Source organism: Pseudophryne corroboree, chromosome 9, assembly GCF_028390025.1.
Source record: "Pseudophryne corroboree isolate aPseCor3 chromosome 9, aPseCor3.hap2, whole genome shotgun sequence".
In the NCBI taxonomy this organism is placed as follows: domain Eukaryota; kingdom Metazoa; phylum Chordata; class Amphibia; order Anura; family Myobatrachidae; genus Pseudophryne; species Pseudophryne corroboree.
Window position 1 is genome coordinate 229929796 of NC_086452.1, and position 25662 is coordinate 229955457.

Here is a 25662-nt window from a genome sequence, read left to right on the forward strand (position 1 = left end):
TTCACTGGGGCACATGAAATAGAGAAACAATAGCTTATTCTTAATTTCTGTGTGATGCCAGACAACGCATTTTCAGAATAAACCTGTAGAACCAGGCTATTTGAAGCCTTCACCAATAGTCACCAGTGTCACCAACCAATTTGCAAGGCACAACTATTTGTTACTTGTCCCATTGGCACTGTATCCCCAAAAAGACTCCCAGCTCTATGCTCTATCCATGCCCGCAGTGGATGACACTGATGAAAGTAATAGTTGAGGGAAATCTAACTCTCTCTGCACATGTTATATCTGCCCACCCTGCAGTGCACATGGTTTTGCCCAACTGCTAACAAATTTGCTGCGACGATCAGGTATAAATAACCCACTAAGTTGCCTCAGGTCCTGTTGCTTTAGTATTGGTAGTATTCTGTGATAGATTCTAACACCAAAAATGAAGGCACAACTACAAGTCAAGGAATCGTGAATATCCAGGTCAGGGCAGGCAGCAATCCAGAGAATGGTGATTGTCCGTGTAATGTCAGAACCAGACAGGAATCAGACAGCTAAACAGGCTCACAGTATAAGGTAATTGCACCTACAGTCAGGGGTGTATCTAGAGAGGAGGGAACCCGTGTGCAGTCTCCGCGTATAGGCCCCCTCCTCTCCCGTCCCATATCTGGCAGCAGCGCTGTTAGCGCTCTGTCTAAGCGCTAGAGACTCTGTAACAGTGCCAGAGTCTACAGCGCATGCGTAAGTCTCCCAAAAAATGGTGCAGCAGACATTTTTTTGGAGACCTGCGCATGCGCTGTAGACTCTGGCACTGTGCCAGAGTCTCTAGTGCTCAGACAGAGCACTAACAGCGCTGCTGCGGCTGCTAGCAATGGGACTCAGGAGAAGAAGGGACCCACACCCCGGACACCAGAAAGGTAAGTATATAGAACAGTGTGTGCGGTGTGGGCCCCCTCTGGACCCAGGGGCCCGTGTGCACTGCACACACTGCACCCATTATAGATACACCAGTGCCTACAGTATCATGTTCAGGGAGGAATATACCTGCTATATAATGGGGCGGGTAATAGAATACTCCATAGGATCTCGGGCCGAAATCTGATTTACTGTGGCTGTAGTTCAGTTATATGGCCTCACTATAACCTACTCACTCAGATGCTTGATAGTGCCCATAGCAATGAATCAGCTATCGGCTGACAGGGAGGAGCACTGCTGCACATAATGGTGGCTGCACATGTTGCTTGAACCCACCACCAGCACTGTTTCTAGCGACACTTGCCGGCTCCTGTCCTGCGGCTCTCCTTCCTCCCTCCCGTAGTGCTCTGCTTGGGGGAGCGGCGTTTTGTGGAATGATGCGGTTGCGTTGTAACATCAAGGAACATATGGAGGAATTTGACTTAAAAGGGTCATTACTTAACATAAAAAAGGACACTTGGAGGAGTTTGGTGGCAAAAAAGTGGCATGTGAAGAAATCTATAATAAAAGGGGCATGTGTTTACCATAAAAGAGACATGTAGAGGAGTCTAGTAGCATTAAAGGGGCATATTGAGTAATATGGCTTAAAAGGGACATTACTTGGCCTAAAAAGGGAATATGGAGGAGCTGTGGCATAAAACATGCATGTGGAAGAGGAATCTGGGATAAAAACTGAAAAAAGTTTGGCATAACAGGGCCATCTGGAGCAGTCTGAATAACCCTGACAGTAAAATATTAGTTTCCACTCTCCAGGCCTAGCATTCAGCATAAGTTAACTACCACTACATTCATTATGGTTAATTTTGTCAAAGGTTAAAAACAATATAATATATATATTAGAGATGAGCGGGTTCGGTTCTCTGAGAACCGAACCCCTCCGAACTTCACGTCTCGAGCCCGGATCCGAGCCCGGCTCGGGACTTCCCGCCAGACTCTGAAACCAGAATGAGGCAAAACGTCATCATCCCGCTGTCGGATTATCGCGGGTTTTGGATTCCATATAAGGAGCCGCGCGTTGCCGCCATTTTCACTCCAGTCCTGGAGAGTGTAGCGAGAGGACATGTCTCTCTCCACAGTGTCTGTCTGTGCAGGAAAGTGGTGTGGCGACCTGCCGTATAAGCCCAGTGGTACTGCCGTATAAGTCCAGTGGTATTACTGCCATATAAGTCCAGTGATACTGCCGTATAAGTCCAGTGGTATTACTGCCATATAGGTCCAGTGATACTGCCGTATAAGTCCAGTGGTATTGCACTTATATGTCCAGTGATACTGCCATAGAAGTCCAGTGGTACTGCCGTATAAGTCCAGTGGTACTGCCGTATAAGTCCAGTGATACTGCCGTATAAGTCCAGTTATACTGCCATATATGTCCAGTGGTACTGCCGTATAAGTCCAGTTATACTGCCGTATAAGTCCAGTGGTACTGCCGTATAAGTCCAGTGGTACTGCCGTAAAAGTCCAGTGGTACTGCCGTAAAAGTCCAGTGGTACTGCAGTATAAATCCAGTGGTACTGCCGTATAAGTTCAGTGATACTGCCATATAAGTCCAGTGGTACTTCCGTATAAGTCCAGTGGTACTGCCGTATAAGTCCTGTGGTACTGCCATATAAGTCCAGTGGTATTACTGCCATATAAGTTCAGTGATACTGCCGTATAAGTCCAGTGGTACTTCCGTATAAGACTAGTGGTATAAGTCCAGTCCAGTGGTGCAGCTGTATAAGTTCAGGGGTACTGCCGTATAAGTCCAGTGGTGCTGTCATGTGCTGTATATTATTTACTCCAAATAAAGGGGTTATTAATATTTAATCCAAATAATTTTTACAGGGTTTGCCCTTTGTGGTTTAGGGGTAAGCTCTACTGTGCAGCATATTGTTATATAACTCCATCCAAATAAAAGGGTAATTATTATCCAAATTATTTTTACAGGCTTTGCCGAGTGTGTGTGGTTTAGGGGTACACTCTCCTGTGCCACCAATATTGTGCGTGTATTACATCTGGGCAAATTCCAGCACGTCCCATGTTTTGCACATACAATTAATTTAGTGGTGCAGAATTTTTTGAGAAATGACAGGGGTGTGCAGGAGATGCTGTCAGTGGCCTGAAAAATTGCGGGCCACTTTCGACATTCAACCACTGCATGCCACTCCTAGATGGACCAGGTGTTTGTGCCGCACACTTGTGTCACTTAGCTTAGCCATCCAGGGACCTTGGTGCACCTCTTTTTTTTCTTTGCATCATGTGCTGTTTGGGGACTAGTTTTTTAAGTGCCATGCTGTCTGACACTGCAGTGCCACTCCTAGATGGGCCAGGTGTTTGTGCCACACACTTGTGTCGCTTAGCTTAGCCATCCAGCTACCTCATTGCATCTCTTTTTCTTCTTTGAATGATGTGCTATTTGGGGCCTATTTTTGAAATCTGCCATCTTGTCTGACACTGCACTGCCACTCCTAGATGGGCCAGGTGTTTGTGACACACTTGTGTCGCTTACCATAGCCATCCAGATATCTCATTGCACCTCTTTTTCTTCTTTGCATCAAGTGCTGTTTGGGGCCTATTTTTTAAATCTGCCATCCTGTCTGACACCGCAGTGCCACTCCTAGATGGGCCAGGTGTTTGTGTCGCCCACTTGTGTCGCTTAGCAAAGTCATCCAACTACCTTGGTGCAACCTTTTGGCCTAAAAACAATATGGTGAGGTGTTCAGAATAGACTGGAAATGAGTGGAAAGGAATGTTATTGAGGTTAATAATACCGTAGGATCAAAATTACCCCCAAAATCTGTGATTTTAGCTGTTTTTGTGTTTTTTTTCTAAAATCATCCACATCCAAAACCAAAACCCGAAAGGGTTGTTTTGGCCGCACATCTCTAATAAATATATATATATATATATATATATATAACAAGCAAAAATCTCTGGCACTCCAGATGTCCCATAGGGACCGGCTTGCTCAAGTGCCTTCCTCCGGGGGGTGACCCCAATGCATAAACAAAAACAAACGAGACGGCACTCAGAGGCTGTAAACTGCATGCAAACGTGTATTTGGTGCTATCAATAGCACCAAGGACAGGAAGCGTCTCTATGTGATGACGTCAGTGATGTGAATGGTGTCGGAGCGGGCGTGCAGTCTCGGCTGAGTCGCTTCCTCCCCTTGGTGAGACACACATGTATATAAGGTATGTTTTGTAATTACAATGTTTATCCTGATGACAATGTGAAATGAAACATTGAAACATTGATATCATGAGTTGCTTGGCTCTATTTGTCTTTGTGGATCGAGTGCCGCACCTCTGCATACACACACACACACACACACACACACACACACACACACACACACACACACACACACACACACATATATATATATATATATATATACTGTTTTCAAAATTACTGGCTGTATTTTTTATTCAATGTCAGGTGGGACCTGTGTATGTTAGGTAGCAATATGACAATTACCACTAGATACTTTTAATCAAAACGCAGTTCTACTAAATTAAAGTGTTCACCTTTAAAACATGCTAGGTAACAAAGTACATTTGATAAGATACTGAAACTAACATCTATGAAATAAAACAAGAATAGTGGAACAGGACAACCAATAAAAATAAGCAGCATTAAGGATCATTTACTATCATTGTGCTTAGGTGCGAAATCAGCACTAAACAAAGCAACCAGACACTTTCATTGTCTACTGGAGATAAAACTTAATTGCTGAGTTATTGCTGTGCTTTTGTGCAAATGTTGCACGGCAATGTGAGTCCTTTTGTCATGGAACGACAGGGCAGTTGCAATTTATGATTTTGGCAGTAGCATGGGGAGTGCCTAGTGACCCTGATGTCCGATAGCGTTTGATATGAGGTGGTAAGCAGCACTTACTGCTAATGGATATTATTATTTTCATAGTACTGTATTTTCTATTTTTCAGATGGCGGAGACTGAGACAGGTAAATTGTACTCAATTCTCCTGATATATTTCTAACCTGCTACATCCTATGTCTTCTCATTTGCATCCACTAAGCTAATCATTTCTTCTCCCATTTATGTTATACTATTTTTTTTTTAATTAAGTTTATTCAGTCATTTCACCCTAAATCTATCAAATTCAGGATGAGCCATACAATACACAGGTTCTCTGAAGGAAGAGAGATCAGATGTAACAGATGTAAATGAGAGTTGACCACAGATTGAAGGATGTGCTTAATACAGTATAATGAATTGTGGAAATTCTAGTCCAGGTGTCCCCACCAATGTCCTAATATAAGGAATGGAGGATTTAGACACACAATTTAAAATGGAAACCCTATTTAAATACTGCATTTTTCTTGTGTAATGTATTCATGAAAATACATAATTTAGGGCCTGATTTCGATTTGTGCAGTATTGCTCAGCTGCAGGGAGCGGCTGTGCAATACCGTACACCTAAAATGCAAATGCAGCAAGAGGTATCTATAGGAAATAGACGCCTCCTGACATAATCTGCGATCCAAGTGCTGCGTCCAAAGACATTGCAGCCCTCGGCCTATCTGCATAAGCCGAAGATTACTCAGAGTATTCTTCAGAACTGGCCAGCCTGGTCCAGGACGTCTGTGACGATGCAGACCCTGGGCTCAGAACGCCTACAAAACTGGGACACCCATTTGGCCCTCAAACACCACCTCATGTCAATCATGCTGTGGCTAAGAGGGGTCTGCAGGTGATCATACAGAGAACGGGTCCTGCATATGCACAGTTTCCCCACCATATTATTTCTTTGTTAACCCTAGGTTTGTGTACAATTCCGAATCAGGCCCTTAGTACACACCTATAGTATAAACACCATCAATAACTTAGGGATAAAGAACCAATCAATCATCTTCTAACTATCATTTTACAGGCCGTGTTTGAAAAATGACAGCTAGGAGCTGACTGGTTGCTACTTGACCTCTCTCTAAGCTTTGATAAATCTCCTCATTAGGGACATAGTTATTATGAAAGTGATAAACCACGTTCTGTCTCGGCAGTGTTACGGCGCATTGGAAAACTCACATTGCGCATGTCCTTTATGAGGGCCAAATACATCTGTCTCTGCACATCGGACCCTCTTCCCTAGGTAAATGCCAACTGAAGATAGTGTTAGCTGCTACTGCAGTCAACTCCATAACTTTCCAGGCACATCGCAGCCGTATCGAACTCTATGGGGACTACTGTGACACAGATCCACAGTGGATAGCTCTGATACCTGCTGCAGACTCTTTTTAATACATAAAGCAATTTTCAGAGGTTTTACTGCATGCATATTCCACAATTTGTTTCTGTTATGACAGTGCAACCTATGTAAATGTACTGTACTGCCTAAACAGCTCTCCTGATCTTGTTCCATTCTTTGTTTACATTTGGTGGTCATCCCCCCTACCTTCTCTTAATCCACTCAATAACACCTGCAACATATATAACCTGGAAATGCTTAATGGCTACAGGAAATTGGCTTGGGTAATATATTCAAACATTTCTGTTTTTCTTGCAGATTTTTCAGTATCAACTTATGACATCACATCAAGAAGTATATATGTTCAATGGACTAAAGTAGCTGGGGCCGCATCATATAAAATCACAGCATCCCCTTTCATGTCAGCTGACCAGTTGGCTTTTGCAATATTTAATCCATCCACTGTCATAGGGACTTTAAACACACTTCTTCCCAATACTAACTATACAGTAACCGTGGAAGCCATGGACAGTGATGGACTTACTCTAGCTGAAGCTCAGATCATCCAACTTACAGGTTAGTGGGTGATTTAATGATTTTCAACACTGTCAACCATATTTCTAAACCTATCTCACCTTTTGGAATTCAATTTTATGTAGCTCCTGATGTTCCCAATATTGACCAGGCATATTCAAAGCTGAGTAACAGCATCACTGTGGAATGGGCTGAAGTACTGGGAGCTGCACAGTATCAGGTGATCGCTCAGGCTGGACAGATATCCTTTGAGTCCATTGTCACCAGTTCCCCAGGGACTGTGACCGGCTTGCAAGATGCAACCTCCTACAAAATGACTGTGAGATCCATCAATACTGCTGGGATGAGCCAGCCTTCTCCTCCGAAATGGGCAAAAACAGGTATTGTGTGGTTAGAAGTGCCAGTTCATTATCAAAATATGCCTTTGTAATGTGGGAATGGAGAAATTGGTATTGTTTTGTAGTAATAATAAATCTATATAACAATAACATTAATATATCTGGGATTCTATGGGGTAGATTTACTAATGCTTCTAAAAAATGAAAAATGCTGGTGTTGCTCATAGCAACCAATCAGATTTGAATAATTTTATTTATTTACTGAGAGTGATCTTGAGCTTTTGGAATGTTCTGGTTTCACAGCGATCTACAAGGAACATGATTCATCTTCCAGGTGAGATGTCTTTCAGGGACCCCTCAAACAGTAGATGACCATCTAAATATCCTTTTTGCATGTTAACATTGGTGCTTAGACCAGAAACAGTAAAACAGGTGTGATCCACTCTGGTACTGCCTAATTACCCAAGTAATGCAGAAAAAAAGAGTAAATAAATGTGCTGCCAAGATATGATGCAGCCAATTAAAACAATAGGAACCTTCACAAACAATTCCACAAGTAGTAAACAAAAAAGAATTTTGTCAAATCGGAGCAAAATATCAAACAAATTCTTACATGAAAATATCCTGATAGGCTTAATAGGGTAAAATCCTAATGAAGAGGTTTCTGTGTTCCAAAAGTCCCGTAATCCATATGCCCTTTGGTTCTGTGAATCAATTTCCTTATTTCAAACAAAGAAAAAAGATCATGGTGCAGATCCACTTATGGGGGACAAAGGATTTATTTTACACAAAAAACTCACAATTTATACAAACAAACAAGCATATAACCACTGCAAGTGGAAGGCGGGGTGCTGTCGTTACTGGTAGTCAGAGTTACCCTCCTAAGATGGTCAGGCTGCACTGAAGGTTAGCTTTAACGGCACAGGTCAGATCACCCTCAGTCCCAAATTACCAACTGCTCAACGCGTTTCGGGCAGCTGCATATGGATTACGGGACTTTTGGAACACAGAAACCTCTTCATTAGGATTTTACCCTATTAAGCCTATCAGGATATTTTCATGTATGAATTTGTTTGATATTTTGCGCCGATTTGACAAAATTCTTTTTTGTTAATTACCCAAGTAGTTGTAAATAGTAAGGTGTCAGTCTCCTATGCTAAAAAGCAATCAAACTCTACAAACAAAACAAAGATATACAGCGCTATGGATAAAACCTAGGATAGTGCAGCTTGATAATAATACAGCTCAGCTTTTAATAAGTATAAATATAAATAAATAAAGGATATATAAGTATGTATTCCATTAATTAAATTCATACTATGCATGTGCATTTAAAAACATGCAACAGTGACTCACATTGGAATTCATACCCCAATATTATAACTGCTGTATATTTATATTAAACCTGCCTTGGCAATCTTTACTTTGGTGGAATAACTCTTCAAGGGGTTACAAAATGACATACTTAAGGTGGAGCTGATGCAGCTTGCCGCTAATATTTAAGTGTACAGGTATGTCCTGCACAAAGGTTGTTCCTCTGGGTTAGCTGCCAGATCCTAAGCTATTTTGTTCATTGCACATATAGTCCATTGGCTTAAATCCTGTTTGGCATACTTTCCAAAAGGTCCTTGTTTATGGAATAATATGTTTCTTAAGTTTTAGATTTCACTAAGAAATATCTTTGAAATATCATGCAGAATGTGAGGTCATGTCAGTTATATGTAGGAATTTAGAGAAATCAAACTGCATTGCAGGAGTGTAACATTTAACCTCTGGGCACCATAGAGAATTTTGAAGGTGAATAGTACAGTGATCCTCTCTGGTGGACCGTCACTCTGCTCTTTGGAACATGAGCAGATAATGACACATTCACACTCTTATTTGGGTTTTTGAACTCAAAGCTCAATGTACTGGCCCTGATACATACTCAAAAGGACTGAGCAGATGGACAGCATCATCAGGCATCAATAGCAGCCGCAAGGGCATCTCCAACAACAGTTATTTTTTACTGCTGCGTCTCCTTTAATGAGTCTCTCCTAATGTATTTATGTAAAATTGCTATAAAATTGATATATGTAAATGTAGTAGAACACATAACAAATTACTGCAATTAGGATTTCAATGTACTGTGCGTGGACCATTATGTGATTAGTCCGTTATATACCTTAGCAATAGGTGTTTTTCTTGTTGCTTACTGTGTTTTCCCATGATCCTAGTTCTGGCAGCGGCATCTATCACAGTGGAATCTTTGAACAGTGAATCTTTGAGCGTTAGCTGGCAGCCGGTCCCTTCAGCTGTGCTGTACTCAGTGTCTGTGATGAGATCAGATGGATCTGGCAGCAGATGGAACCAAAACACTACAGCTCTATCCCTCAACTTCACCTCTTTGGACCCAGGCACTGTCTATACTATAAAAGTGAATGCCTGGGATGCTAATGGGACACCAGGGGATGACAGCACATATAATCAGATTACACGTAAGGAACACTTTGATGTATAATAATAGACTAATAGACATACAGTATATATTCACATGACATTGATTTTAGTTACATGTACTACAGTGGTCAACATACTACATTGCATAATGTCAAATCATTTTGCATTTCCAAGTAATGACAATGGAAAAAGCTACATTTTCCTAGGTTTAGTGTATGAAACTGTAGCAGTTATCATTCCTTATTGGTTTATTACCTCTCAATGGGTTTTACCTCTATTTAATTATCTTTAGTGACTATTGTTTACTGGATGACAAATCAAAAACTATTTAAATATGACATTGTGATGGAAAAATGACCTTGCTATACTTTACCGCCCCTTTAGAATATGTGTTTGTGTTATTCCTACACATAATATAACATATATATATATATATATATATATATATGTATATATATATATAAAATCACTTTTTATGTCCCATAAAAAACAATTTATATCAGTCTTTCAACTTGATTTATAACATTCACTTTATATGTATATATTTAAGCATTTTTGACCTCTGAACCCTTTAAGATATCTGGAAAAGACATATCCATAAAATAATCCCCATTTTAAGGTTTATCTCTATGTGTAAATCTTATTTCCTTTGGAGCAATTATCCATATTATTTAATGAAATGTTATGTTTACATAAGTATTTATTATTTCGTTAAGGTCCAGTTGCTCCATCAGGTGTAAATATCGCATTCAACAGTGGAGCATTGGAAGCTGCATTCTCCGTATCCGCAGCTGATTCCACAACCAACTACACGGTACTTCTTTATGGTGGAGAGTCCACTATCAACTGCACTATGTCTGCGTCCACTTGCACCATCTCTTCATTACAGTGTGGGATAGAATATACAGTGTCCTTGGTAGCAACCAATGAAGCTGGATCAACTCTGTCACCAAATAACTGGAGTCTAAAATCAGGTGTCCTTTTTAATATTAACAATATGCAGTTACAAATGTACCACTGTAAGGGAATAGGACATTTATCACTAGTAAATGAACAGTCAGTTGCTTGTGCATTAATGAAGCAAATTTGAACATTTTACACAAGAAGTAATTTAAAGACCAAACAAAAAAGCAATATATTCCTCAAATTGTACAATTTGAAAAAATGTTTCCAAATGTGTAATAGATTTTGCTCAACATTTCCATTGAATCAATTGGTGATCCATATTGTCTATACTTGGATCCAGTGTTGCTGGTCTGTTCCATAACCTTGGATCTACCAAAGTTAAACCTAAAATGACAGAAGGTTGGGTAAAATATTTAATAGCAGCCATGTTAAGTACAGTAGCGCACTCACATAAGAAAGGGCCAATCAGCTAGTATACTAGCTTATCCATATTTACTGTCAAGAAGTGATCTCAGCATTGATGACATGAAAGTTTGCTGTAGGAGGTTACACATGAATTTAGCACTTTTCTTGTCCTCACCTGTCACACAGATTACAGATTGGTGGAATCATCTCCTAAACAGTTCTCTCACACCCATACAAACCTATAATCTGCTACCACCTATTGTATGAGGGTAGCAGAGCACCAAATGTGCCCGCTTACCTATATGTTAGTCAAAAGGGTTAACATATCACACACCAGTATTCAAATAGTTAAAACACAGCAGCGTAAGATGGCGGCAATGATGTCATGATGTCACACAGAGGGGCCCATTTTGTCTTGAGGATGGGATGCAGGGTAAAGTCCTGGAGTGTTCAAAGGATGCTCTCCGGACAGCATTGCAGCAGCGAAACTGGCTGTACTGTGGGTTGTCATTCCAGGCACTCTGCGAGCCAGAAACAATGGCACTATAAACTTCCCCTAGGGACTGTTTATAGTTTATCCAAAAATACAGAAGCACAAAAGTTTTTACATTCCACTGTTTGAATGTTCTTTGGCCTATCACAGAGACATAACACCATATTCAATAAATCAGGCATAACCAGGCATGGTTTTACCGAAGTGCAAAGTTTCTTGCCTTTTGTGCTTTTTCCCCAGCTCTGAATCAACCCCACAGTGGCTTACCAGGAAACTAATAATTAGGTTTTCCCACTTATGAAGCAATGGACTACCCTGGTAAACTCAGCAGTATTCTATGGATCTACAGTATGTTGCATGCTATTACCCAGAGACATTTGCTAAAGTTGGCAGCTGTGTTTGGTTTGCCCATTCACAGCTAAAATGAGACCTTCAGCTCATCAGAATACATGGCCCATCCGTAGCCTCATGGCTCTCCCTTGCAATGCTACTAAGGCTTTAATAGGTGTATTATTTCTTTTAAATTGTTGAGGGGACTAGTGTTGCGTTTCATACCTATGTTCTTGATGATACCTTGGACTCAGTGTAACTATTTGTTCTGGCACTGGTATTTCCATTTTGTTCTTCTGTAGTTTCACTTATTTCTCTTTAAATAAATAGTATGATTTAGAAACTTAGTAGCTCTAACCAGGCCATATGAACAAATGTAATATTTTGGTAATTATTCTTGTGATAACCTATAATAGATACACCATGAGGTATATTTACTATAGACCAATTTCTATTGATTTGTAATCGTTCTAAATTGATCCAAATTGATGTTGTGATTGAGAAGCTAAAACACACATTTACTAACAGATGATTTTTTTTAATGTACATTTTTAAATGTTAGTAAATGTGTGTTTTAGTCCATGAAACACGACATCAATTTAGAACGATTTCTATCAATTTAACTCGATTACTAGCAATTTTAAAACAATAAAAATTTAAATTGACCCTTATTAAATATCCCATGTCTCTAAAGCATAACATAAGTATATTATTTTATGATGAGTTCTCCTCTAATTATGTGATATATTTAGTGGGCTTTCTGCTGATATATGCTAATAGAAACTTACCCATGTTCTCAGTTCCATGTGCACCTAGTGGGATTACAGTTGAGGAGGGAAACCCTGGGAATCTCACAGTGTCCTGGTCCAGTGGAAAGCTTTCAGAGTATTATGTTGTGTTTGTGAAGAGTGATGATGGCTTTGAGGTTCATTGCAATACGTCCCTGTCACCGTGCTACTTTCCAGCTGAGTGTGGTTTCATCTATTTCATGAGTGTCTTTGCATATAACAAGGCAGGACAAAGCCCTCTGGGTGAACTTCTTAATTATACTACAGGTGAGTTTATGTAAAGCTGGACATACACTATACAATTACTGTATATGGCAGACAATAAAAATCTGGTAATGTATGGGAGCAAATGACAATCAACCATTTGCTCCCAAACACTGGCTTTAACCAATTTGTCTGAACAAAAGTCTTTGTTCCTTTTTTTGGGAGCAAATGGTTGATTGTCGATTGTCATTTGCTCCCATACATTACCAGGATAATTTGTACAAATATAGCGGAACGTGTAATAAGACCGATATTTCCTATTGGAGGAAAATGAATATATCTAGTTTGGGAAATGCTTACTTACAGGAAAATCAGTATATTTATAAAATAGTAATATTGCATGATCTGTATTTATTTATTTTTTTAAATCAAAATGTAAAATAATCACCCTGATTACCCCTGTGGACACAGATTACAAATTTCATTTCTGTAGCCATATGGAAATAACAGTGCAATTATCTGGCCAATCATCCTATATGGGCGGAATGTCCATATACTGTAATTGTTTATTTGCACAACTTATCTAAAAATATTGATCGGTCAGACATGATGGATATTCCGATACAATATTTTGAAGTGTCAGGCCAGCCGCATAGGGCAGTGTATGTACTGCCACAGACAACAGATGGACATTTCAAGTGTTCCTTCACTGAGGAGGAATGGGGAAATGTCTCCTCACTTGGGAGGAACCCAGATATTGTGAGCCATACACCATGAGCTATCTCACAGAGTATGCCTATGATATCTGATGGGTATCATACTGTCATACTGACAGACACTGTATCTGACTGTGTATGCCCAGCTTAACAAGTCACATTTGGGCTGTCCAACTGTCATACAGAGCAGATATCTAAGGAGCTGCATTAAATATATGTACATTACGCAATTCAAAAGGAAGTATGAACAATGTATAATCAAACCACCCTGAACCTTATGACGTCACTCTGTTGATTAGCGATGATGCTGCTTCTCGAATTGCTTTTCATAAAAAAAATCTAAAGACAATAAAAAATGCTGGACCAGCAATGTGGGTTTTAAAGATGTGGTATAACGCATCAGTGCACACACTGGGGCTGACCATGACTAGTGTGAGGTGGAAAGGTGTATTGTGCAACTTGACAATCATTTTATTACTTGGTAATATAGATTGTAAAATAACAATATTATGTACAAGTCTTATGCAATGTATCTTTATTTAAAATATCTATATCCATGTAATAATATATTTATTATAGTCCACAGGACACTCTTCCACCATACACCAGTGTTAAATATACAATCAGCATCTACATAAAGCAAAATAAAAATGAATGATGTAAAAAAAAAAATTTGATGTAAAATCAACATCATTTATTTTAAATTGACATAAACATTGACACCACCTGGGGGCTTCTGTGCGCACTCTGATGTACTGCAGAAGTGTTGCTCATTCAAGTCCCTTCTGTTGGAGTGAGGAGTCACTCATAGCAGATCTGCCTGAGTCTCCGAGACGCATGGAGTAGGTGAAGCATGAGAAAAGCCGGGAAAAAGGGGAAGGTGTGGGGCCACATGGCGTACACTACAGTTCACACAGACTGTGTAAAGTAAAAGGATGCCTGTTGTCTCAATAGGCCCTCTCCCTCGGCACCCACTGATCACCATCTCCCACTCTCACAGGTGATCTACAGGGGAGAGTACAGTGCATGTTAAATCCCAACACCACTTAGCAGGTGGCCCAGCACAGCTGAGCTCAGCAGCAGCTGCAAATCAATCTAGTGATCCGATTAATGGCACTCAGAGGGGTTTCAGGGGGCATAACTGGGTGCAGGGGAGGTTGGGCCCGGAGGCAGCCTGAGCCCCACAGCGGCGGGCATCTGCAGGGAAATCAGCATGGCAGTAGTCTTCTGTGTTCACTGTTCAGTAACGTGAGTGGGTGCAGGGAGGAAGGCGGGACCAGGATGCTACCAAGTGGAGGGGCCTGTCCTGCTTCTTCTCTATGGCCCGCAGGGCAGGCAGCCACAGCGTACTGTAATGAGTCAGTATGACTCAGTATTAGTACAGCTGGTAACCCAGGCCCCTTCATTGCGATGGGCCCTGGTGATCTCTGAGATCGTTAATATGATTGGGTTTAGTATGAAATGCCTACAATCAAAATCACAACGGTCAAAATACTGACAACAATTGACCAACGGTCAAAATCCCGACAAGGTCAAAATCCCAACAAGGTCAAAATACAGACATTTAAAACAGAGACAAGGTCAAAATACCGACATTTAAAATGTCGACAGTTCAAAAAGTTGACAAAGTTTTTCATTGTTTTTTGTGTGTATGTCAAAATACGTCAACGTGGACACCATATAAGTGTACCACGTCCACTCGCATGGCTCGCTGCACTCGCCATGCTTTGGGCACGGTGCCTTGCTGCGCTTGGCACACTATTATATTCCCCCTCCAGGTCCACTGGGATGGTAAAGTATGAACATGTCGGTTTCAATGAAAAAATCATGAAAACTCATGTCGATTTTTTGACCTGTCGACATTTTAAATGTCAGTATTTTGACCTTGTCGGTATTTTAAATGTCAGGATTTTGACCTTGTTGGGATTTTGACCATCGGTCAATTGTTGTTAGTATTTTGACCGACGGGATTTTGATTGTAGGTAAATTGGCCGCATCCTATATGATATTAAGGGGGATGTTCATCTAGCCCTTCACAAGAGGGTAAAGTGGAGGTGTTGCCTATACAGCAACTAATCAGATTCTAGCTTATCATTTTACAGAATGCACTTTATAAACAATAGCGAGAACCTGTGTGGTTGCTCTCTATAGAAGATTTGGTAATTCACCCCCCATCACCCCCCCCCCCCCCCCCCCGCAAAAAAAAAAAGAGAGAGAGAGAGATTTGAAGCCTCTGTTTTGTCTTAGTCAATTGTGTTCATTTTATTCTATAATTGAAAGGTACATATGTTGCTTGAGTGAGAGTGGTCTAGCCAAGGGGAGATGTATGCTGTAGACTCTCAATATATATTGCAGATTGCATGATATGTTCAAGGTTACAAGTCACAGCTGTAGATTATCATTATACATTGCTGACTGCATGTCCTGTTTCTCCCACACATGTATTGTGCTCTCTGGCACGGTGCTCAAATGTTAATGAAAAATGAATAGTACCATGTTTCTGGGATGACATATTATTGTTTTACAGCACCGTGCTGCCCCAGTGATTTCAACCCGGCCTATGTATCGAGTGATACACTAGAGATTGTCTGGTCTGCTGTGCGAGGTGCAGAAATGTATGAAACAAAGGCAGATGATGGAGCCAACACAATCCTCTGCAATGACACAGCCACAGTGTGTGCTCTATCTGGCCTGCAATGTAACACACAATACAATGTAACCGTGTATTCATATAGCGAAAACAGGGGCAGCAACACCTCATGTGCTTCAAAGTACATGAAAACAGGTATGTATATGTGGAATGTTATGTATTTATCTTTCACCTTGCAATTGTGTATATTTAAGTGATACTGACTGTAATCCTATAATTTCCTCCTAATACATGAAAGTCTATTTCTTATGTGTAATGCTGTGAGTAAACTGGACACATGGGACACTTCTGCTGTGGACAAATCTCTCTCACCTCTGTCCTGTAAGTGAGGAAATACCCTCTGGTAGATCGGGGTCATCATTGGTAATTTTACATTGTAATTATATACAGTGTAATTGGGGGACAATGATGCATATGTAGATTATTGGGTATACAGTTGGTTTCAGAACAAAAGCGCTGAGATGTTGAGCCAAATTAAGAGAATATATGGGAAAAAAAGTCAAACTTTCTTCTTGAAATAGTCGGAATTCATTTATTCTGCATTGTTGACAGATGTAACTATGATGAAGGCATAATTGTGTTTACACTGCACATCACACTTACACAGATAAGGGACGATAGGGGCACCACTTAAGACACAAGAATCGTTGGGCTATTCCTCAGTGTAACATTGTCATCATATGGAGCTTAGGGCCTAATTCAGAGTTGATCGCAGCAGCAAATTTGTGAGCAGCTGGGCAAAACCATGTGCACTGCAGGAAGGGGGGCAGACAGAACATGTGCAGAGAGAGTTAGATTTGGGTGGGGTGTGTTCTAACTGAAATCTAAATTGCAGTGTAAAAATAAAGCAGCCAGTATTTACCATGCACAGAAACAATATAGCCCACCCAAATCAAACTCTCTCTGTACCTGTTATGTCTGCCCCACCTGCAGCGCACATGGGTCCTCATTCCGAGTTGTTCGCTCGCTAGCTGCTTTTAGCTGCTTTGCACACGCTAAGCCGCCGCCTACTGGGAGTGAATCTTAGCTTTGCAGAATTGCGAACGAAAGATTTGCATAATTGCGAATAGAAATTTCTTTGCAGTTTCTGAGTAGCTCGGGACTTACTCTGCCACTGCGATCAGCTCAGTCAGTTTCGTTCCTGGTTTGACGTCACAAACACACCCAGCGTTCGCCCAGACACTCCCCCGTTTCTCCACCAACTCCCGCGTTTTTCCCAGAAACGGCAGCGTTTTTCCGCACACACCCATAAAACGGCCAGTTTCCGCCCAGAAACACCCACTTCCTGTCAATCACACTCCGATCACCAGAACAATGAAAAATCCTCGTTATCCCGTGAGTAAAATACCAAACTTTTGAGTAAAATAACTAAGCGCATGTGCTCTGCGACCCTTGCGCATGCGCAGTAAGCGACTAATCGCAATATAGCGAAACTCAGCAACGAGCGAACAACTTGGAATGAGGGCCATGGTTTTGCCAAACTGCTAACAAATTTGCTGCTGCGATCAACTCTGAATTACCCCCTTAATGCAGAGTGAGTGCTAAGCCTGGTAGTGTAGCGTATACCTTGTGTGAAATATACAAAAGTTTACAGTCAGGGCATGGTTGTGCAGGTTTCGGTATGAATGGTCGACCATGTTATGGTCGAAAGTCATTAGGTCAACCACTATTGGTCGACATTGACATGGTCGACACCTGAAAATGGTCGACACATGAAAGGTCAACACATGAAAAGGTCGACATGAGGTTTTTTTACTTTTTTTGGTGTCGTTTTTTGTTTAAAGTGATGGGGAACCCCAATTAGTGCACCGCTTCGCTTGCCATGCTTCGGGCAAGGTGCCTCGCTCCGCTACTGCTGCGCTTGGCACAGATTACCGTTCCCAATCGTAGTCCACGTGGATCGTAAAGTATGGAAAAGTCCCACAAAAGAAAAAAAATGTGAAAAACTCATGTTGACCTTTCATGTGTCGACCATTTTCATGCGTCGACCATGTGTCCATGTCGACCTAATGACTGTCAACCATAACATGGTCAACCATCTGAACGAATACCGGTTGTGCAATTGCAAATGCTTGTAGACCGGGGCATAGTCCATGCTGAAGAAAGCTGTGTTATTTGCAGGGAGTCTTGTTGAGCTTTCTGCGTTGCTCTGGCATTTATTATACTATTCTGTGTGTGTTTATGCAAATGTTGTTTATTTTATTCTCTTATGTGAGACTGGAAATTGTTAATGATGAATTAGAAAGTTTATTTTAAGCTTTATATAGCTGTGAAAAAGGGTATGCATGTAATGTGATGTACGCCTGGTGTAAACTAAGCACATCAGTTACTGGTGCTGTCATGTATTCATCTTGCAATAGTTGCAGTTTGTGCACATACAATATACTGTATGGTACAACACATAGCAGAAAATCTCCTTAAGCTTTGATCAGTACAGTGCAAATTAGAATAATAAAATTCAACTTTGGACTGTTTCATGCATGTTATTCATTGTATTCCATATATAAAATTTATCTTCCTTCTGAATTATGGTGGTCTGAAAGAAATGCTCATTAAATGACATATGGACTGACATGTATGCACTAAAGACCATTCATACCTAAAACATATATTCAGCATTTGGTTTATTTCCACAATCGGGTTTATTCTTAGGAAGTATGTGGCTGATATCTGAAAATTTATTTATGTATTTATTATTTTATCATTTCTAGACCATAATTTCTTCATTAAATGTATCTGGTTCATTTAACAGTGATTGTTTTGTGCTCCAGAACTAGTCTCTTCTTATTATGTAACCTGTCTACTTTCAGCTCCCTGTAGTCCAGAAATAAGAAATATCACAATGATGGACATAAGCAGCTTCATGGTGAGTTGGCAGTCCAGTAACCATGATGCAGTATACACTGTGACTGCCAGAGGAGAGCATGGACTGTGGGACTGCACCAGCTCAGGCACCTCCTGTATACTTGAGAACCTACCATGTGGATCAATGTACATGGTCCATGTGGTGGCATCTACTTATGAAGGAACCAGCCTACCCAGCTACAGCATGCCCTTGGAAATAGGTAACTGGATAAAGTCACATTCTGTTTGCCATGACAAATGCATGTTATACAGAGGCTGCAATGTACTTTTAATATGAAATATGTTAAGTATGTTTTGAAAATGTTGAATAATTAAATATTTTCTTGTTACAGCTCCTTGCTGTCCAGCAAATCTAAGCGTGGTCCAAGTCACTCAGTCAGTGACAAATGTAAGCTGGTCTTCGGCCACAGGTGCACTGACATATACAACAATGCTGGAATCACCGAGGGGACAGGCAAAATGCCACACTCTGGAGGAGCATTGCATGCTGGGATGTATCACCTGTGGAACAAGCTACTCAGTGTCCCTGGAAGCAGTCAGTGAAACCGGCCTTATGTCACAGTGCACTTATCATGGCTACTCATCTAGTAAGTCAGTCAGTTTGTCCTTTCTAAATCACCAGTGGTGTCAGCTAGATGCTTGTGATCCTTTGTAAAACAAAACACATTTCGTAGAATAATCTATAAATCTACAAAAAAGTTTCAAAGGAATAAAAATGTAATAATAAAGCCACTGGCAATGATTCAGTTAGAGCACCCACATAAGCCCAGAGCCCATCAATCTTCAAGAGGACGAAAGTTATGTTGCACCAATATACTTAGCCCTTAGATCATGCAGATCATGTGTAATAATAACTCATTACATGACGTGAAAAAACGACAACACTCCAGACCACCAATGTATCCCATGAAATCATCCTGGGGGATATGTAGGAGCAGTAAAGTAGTATGTTATTATTCTGCAGGTGCTTGCTGTCCATCTGGAGTGAAGCTATACAGGCTGTCTAACAGTGGCATCCGTGTCACTTGGCGGGCATCAGCTGGTCCTGACAACTACACCGTCAACATCTATGGATCTAAAGGGAATTTGACTTGTAGTCCAAACACCAGCGTCAGTTACTGTGATGTTACAGAGATACCATGTGGAGATGTGTATACTGTTGTGGTTTCTCCTGTCAGTATTGGAGACACACAAATCTCATTCTGCCCCAAAAAAATATATTCTGGTAAGAACTTCATTTTTTATTCTAAATGGAAGCTGTGACACTCACAAAGTAGCACTTGTATAATATCTATCAAAGAAGGAATCAGCTGATCTCTGTGTCAATGCTCCACTGCCAGATTTGCAATGACTCCTGATTATGTGCCAGGAGATGGAGCACCGTTTGGATAAAAGGTGACAATTGTCATTTCTACTGGGCATTGGCCACACTATTCGCAATAAACTCTTCTATTATTAAAATAATATAAATGGTTTAGGGATATGGGGACACCATCCAGTGATCCTATTGTATTTTATAGGTCACTGGATCATGCCAGCATAATATCTAGCCTCAGTCTACTTCTAAAAATGCTGGAACAAAAGAACACGTTATATGAATTATTATCCTTGTGTAAACAGAGAACAAATCACTTCTCTGGGGCTGTAAAGAAACACATAACCAGTCCATGTATCTTACTGTTTGACAAGTATTACCAGAGGGTTGGGTATGGGTGACCGGCGCTTGGGATCCCGCTGGTCACCATACCGACGCCGGAATTCCTGGGATTAGAGTGCCATTTGCCATGCTGTGGGCTTGGTGACGAGCTGCACTTGCCACAGGTTCTATTCCCACTCTATGGGTGTTGCGGACAGCCACGAGTGGGAATAGTCCCTGCTAGTCGGCATGCCAACTGTTGGGATTTTGATGTGGCAGGATGTAGATGTCAGTATTGTGACCGGCAGTCTTCTGACTGCTGGTCACATAACTACATCCCTTACCAGACAGATGCCTGTAAATGACTTTGTATCAGTAATGAAACTTAATTCCCATTCCACTGTTATAAACACAATATAACTATTTACAATACCTGCAGAATATTTATCTGTGATATAATAATTAAAGGGGTTTGTGAGTACTCGAACCAAATTCAAACAGTGCATACACACTAGGTGATACGCTCCATGGGGGTAATTCAGAGTTGATCGTAGCAGCAAATTTGTCAGCAGATGGGCAAAACCATGTGCACTGCTGGGGGGAGTGGAGGCGGGGGGAGGGGGGGGGGGGGCAGATATAACACGTGCAGAGAGAGTTAGATTTGGGTGTGCTGTGTTCAAACTGAAATTTAAATTGCAGTGTAAAAATAAAGCAGGCAGTATTTACCCTGCACAAAAACAAAATAACCCACCCAAATCTACTATAACTCTCTCTGCAAATGTTATATCTGCCACACCTGCAGTGCTACGATCAGGTCTGAATTCCCCCCTATGAGCGATAGTGCCTAGTGTTTTCCTCTGGATCCCGGTGGCTGATATAGTATGTAGAAACTGAACAATATCGCTGATGATATCATTCAGTGATGTCACCCTGCCGCTGGCCTGTACATGTAGGTTCTGACGATATCGGCAGATTAACCTGCATGTCAGATGACAGAACACCTTGTTAATGACCCGCGGTAGCGAACATCGTTCATAGCATACACACTGGGCGGTATTACAAATGATATTGTTTAAAAGGGATAAAATGAGCGATATCATTTAAAATATCGCCTAGTGTGTACGCATCTTAATGTTCATTTTATAACAAATATTAAAACATAATGTACAGTAAGTCTGATGTCTCTGTTTAATTGCAGTTACATGCTCAGGAAGCTCCCTTGGGATTGGTAAGACTTATGCAATTTATGTCTCTTTTCCTCATTACACTTTTATCTAAAATCATATTATCTACGATCTATCTATCTATCTATCTATCTATCTATCTATCTATCTATCTATCTATCTATCTATCTATCCAGACACACATGTTGGAATAGCAAGTTTTGACATGAGACGGGAGTGTAGGTACAAAAATAGTCTCCCAGGTCCAGGTGCTTAACATGTGCCCTTTTTAAGGCTCATCAGAGTTCCCTTATGCCCCCATTTGACTATCCTGTTTTTTCCCCCTTAGCACGTATGTCCAATATAGGGCCTAATTCAGACCTGTTCATTCGCTAGGTTTTTTTTTGCAGTCTCTGTTCGCATAGTCGCCACCTATAGGGGAGTGTATTTTCGCTTTGCAAGTGTGCAAACGCATGTGTAGTAGAGCTGCACAAACAGATTTTATGCAGTCTCTGCGCAGCCCAGGACTTACTCAGCTGCTGCGAATACTTTAACCTGTCCGGGGCCGGAGTTGACGTCAGGAACCCTCCCTGCAAACGCTTGGGCACGCCTGCGTTTTTCCACCCACAAATGGCTTCTTCCTGTCAATCTCCTTGCAAACGCTCGTGCAAACAGACCCGTCGCACAAACCCATTGCTGAGCAGCAATCAGCTTTGTACCTGTGCGACGCACCTGCGCACTGCGGTGCATATGCATGCGTAGTTTAGACCTGATCGCCTACTGTATACAAATGCAGCCTAGCGATCAGGTCTGAATTAGGTCCATAGTGCCACCATCTGTATTGTGCTACCACCAGTCTATATATCCTGTACTGTGCCCTGCCCAACTCTATGATCTATATCATGTTATGTAACCCACTTTCCAGAAAAAAACTGTATGACCTGCATTGTGCCGGTGTCCTTCCTCTCCCCTCATCTGTATGTCCGGTAGTATACACATATACATATATTATGTCTTATTATATATATTTTGTATTATGGTCATTTGATCTCTTGTAATTATATTTCCAGTGATCTACAGAGGAAAGAGAAGTATCACATAAAATAATAAAAGAGCTGAATACATACAGGTAAGACAACCAAACGCAATGTGACTTTAACTACAGGGATAGTATTTGCCACTATTCTACCACAAGCATCAATTCCCTTCTAATCCCTTACCGAAACATAACTGTTTACATTGCCACTAGAACTGTATTTAATCTGATGTAGTCATCAGTTTGACACTTACAATGTCAACATTTATAATGTCGACACCACAATGTGGACACTTATGTGTAAACATTGTTAAAATGTTGACAGGCAACAATTGAATAGAATTAATACTTTAGATTTTGCCTCAGAAAAATCATCATATTCCCATTATTTATAGCACCTACATTTTGCTGTATTTAGTACCCAACCAGTTCAGCTACAGTACCTGTACCTCTGCATACCTTGTTATAGAAAATGATGCCCTATACACGGTTAGGGGTATATTCAATTAAAGTTGGATCCATCCCGACATGCATTTGTTGGAATGGATCCGACAAGCCCTATTCAAATGAGCGGCCAAATCGGACTGTCGGATTTGTCCGCTCATGTTGTCCTGTCCTGCTGCTGCTAGCGGCTGCCGGGTGTAGCTGTCAGGGGCGGCAGGGGGAGCTATTACGGGAGGACCTGTCAGGCAGCCGGGGGAAAAGACGCATCAGCGGCGGCCAGGGAGAGGTATCTGCAGCGGCCGGGGTACCTGTCAGGTGGCCGTGGGGACCCATCAGCGGCAGCCGGAGGAGTTATCAGCGGCGCCCGGGAGAGGCATCTGCGGTGGCTGAGGGGACTTGTCAAGCGGCCGGGGGGACCCGTAAGCAGCCACCGGGTGTATCTATCAGCAGTGGCCAGGAGGAGGTATCTGCAGCGGCCGGGGGGACCTGTCAGGCGGTGGGGGGAGCTGTCAGCGGTGGCGGGGGACATGTCAGTGGTGGCGGGGGACCTGTCAGCAGCGGCGGGGGACCTGTCAGCAGCGGCCGGGGTGCGCTGCCGGGAGAGAGGAGCCTGGCCGGGGGGGGGGGCGCCCATCAGAGGTAGTGCCCTGCAGCTCGCCGCCCCGCTCCCCCATCTCATGTCCTCAATCCGACTTTTTCTAAAGTCGGATTGAGATGGTTGAAAAGGGGGCCAAAATCTATCTATGGCCCAGAAGCACGTGAATCGGCAGCTATTCCGCTGATCCACGTGCTTTTCGACAAGTCGAATTCCTCGACTTGTTGAGTAATTTGGGGTTATATTGAATAGGTCGGGACCCCTTCCGACATAAAAAGTCAAAAAGTGCCGTCTTTTTGACAGACGGCAGCTTTCGACTTCAATTGAATATACCCCTTAGTGTCCTTAGATTTAACTTTAATTCAATTGTTTGAGTTCATATAAAATCTTTTCAAACTTTGCAATGTTTTGTTTGTTCTGTGTCTGTTACTCTATTAGTTACAGTAACATGCAAGATATGTAATGAATCATTTTAATACTTAAATATGTGTTTCATGTAAATAATTGCATGATGGTCTACAAAACCTCAGAAGGGAAAATACACTTATACATAAAGTAGTCAAAACAAGCCTCTAATGTAAACACAATCTTTATGTGTAATTTTGGTTGTTTCAAATTACAGTTGAATTTAATTGTCAATACATTTTTCAAATTATATTTTCTGTATATAATTTGTATATTCTATGGATTTCATTTACAGAATTCGTCTCAGCAATTCAGGATTGGAATAACTGGACATTGCAAAGCAAATATATGTACTGTACACAGATCACCAAGCAATACAAACATATTCAAGAACCATTTGGTGTAAATGTACTCAGACGTTGAGATATCTTTAGATATGTAGATGATTTAATATGTACTGTATGATAGCGGCCATCTTTTTGGTCACATTCACAAAATGAAACAATGAAACATTCTACAAATTATTTGAACTATAACTTATCTATATCCCAGTGTATGTATGTATATATATCTATACACACACACATATATAGTGTATACAACGGTGCAGCACTCAAAGCGACTTGGTAAATCAAACAGTCATAGGCATCATAGCACTTTCGTTAATGATATGATGCCTTGGAGTGCTGCACCGTTGTATACACTGTCTATTTACATGCACGGGCACCCAGCGCAGCATTGATCAGCCAAGGGAGAGCAAGACAACATGCCGTCTATGTATGCGTGTGTGTATATAGATATATATATCTATATATCTATATCTATATATCTATATATATCTATATATATCTATATATATCTATATATATATATATATATATATATATATACCATTTTTCTTATTCTTTTCAGTATATAAGTGTCCCTAGGTTTACACAATGAATGGCTTGGTTAATTAATATTTTCATACTTATTTGATCCTCCGATCAGAGAAATTCTGATCGCTGTTCACTCTAAGCAAAATTCAGAGAAAATATATTTTAATTTCCACAAGAGCAATTTAATTGCTGAAACAAACTCTAAATTATTAACTAAAGTTGATATAACTTCACAAACAGATAACAGAATTCATAATTAAAGAAAAATTGCATTGTGTTCGATAACAAGCATATTAAGGTAATGTTATTATCAATGTATGTTATATACTATATACTTATTTGGCATACAATCATGTCATGTATAATTTTTATATTAAACAGAACGTTCTAGAGAAAAAATGTGTTCCCATCTCTGATATCACTTTATGTTCATTTCCAAAATGACACATTCTCAATTATCAATGAATTGGTATGTTTTTTATAAAATAGTATATTTGAATAATTCCCTTGTATTTTATATGTTTGTAAAAATGTATGTAAAATACACATAATTTATAATGACAATTTGCCATTTTATGGTTATCTTGAATTTCAATATAAACTGTAATGTTATTATAAGTAATAAATAATTAATTAAACTGATTTCAGAATATAGCATGCTTTGCCATACTAACAAGTCTACAAAT

The 25662-nt window shown here is 40.7% G+C and overlaps 1 protein-coding gene across 1 annotated transcript; it reads left to right on the top strand.

The window, feature by feature from the left end:
* Positions 1 to 859: 859 nt before the first annotated feature.
* On the top strand, positions 860 to 24738 carry FNDC7 (fibronectin type III domain containing 7). Its single transcript, XM_063941516.1, has 13 exons — positions 860 to 905; positions 6470 to 6727; positions 6811 to 7065; positions 9240 to 9500; positions 10179 to 10436; positions 12397 to 12651; positions 15832 to 16089; positions 18765 to 19019; positions 19152 to 19406; positions 19784 to 20044; positions 21654 to 21683; positions 22689 to 22747; positions 24394 to 24738. Exons 1-12 carry the CDS (start codon positions 860 to 862, stop codon positions 22718 to 22720), a joined length of 2424 nt encoding a protein of 807 aa, XP_063797586.1. The 3' UTR covers positions 22721 to 22747; positions 24394 to 24738.
* Positions 24739 to 25662: the final 924 nt, after the last annotated feature.

Bases quoted from the DNA above. Each gene is read 5' to 3' on its own strand.
- FNDC7 (XM_063941516.1), top strand. From the start codon at position 860: ATGGGACTCAGGAGAAGAAGGGACCCACACCCCGGACACCAGAAAG. The intron at 10,437-12,396 runs GTGTCCTTTTTA...CCATGTTCTCAG, and splicing joins TAACTGGAGTCTAAAATCAG to TTCCATGTGCACCTAGTGGG. The intron at 19,407-19,783 runs GTAAGTCAGTCA...ATTATTCTGCAG, and splicing joins TTATCATGGCTACTCATCTA to GTGCTTGCTGTCCATCTGGA.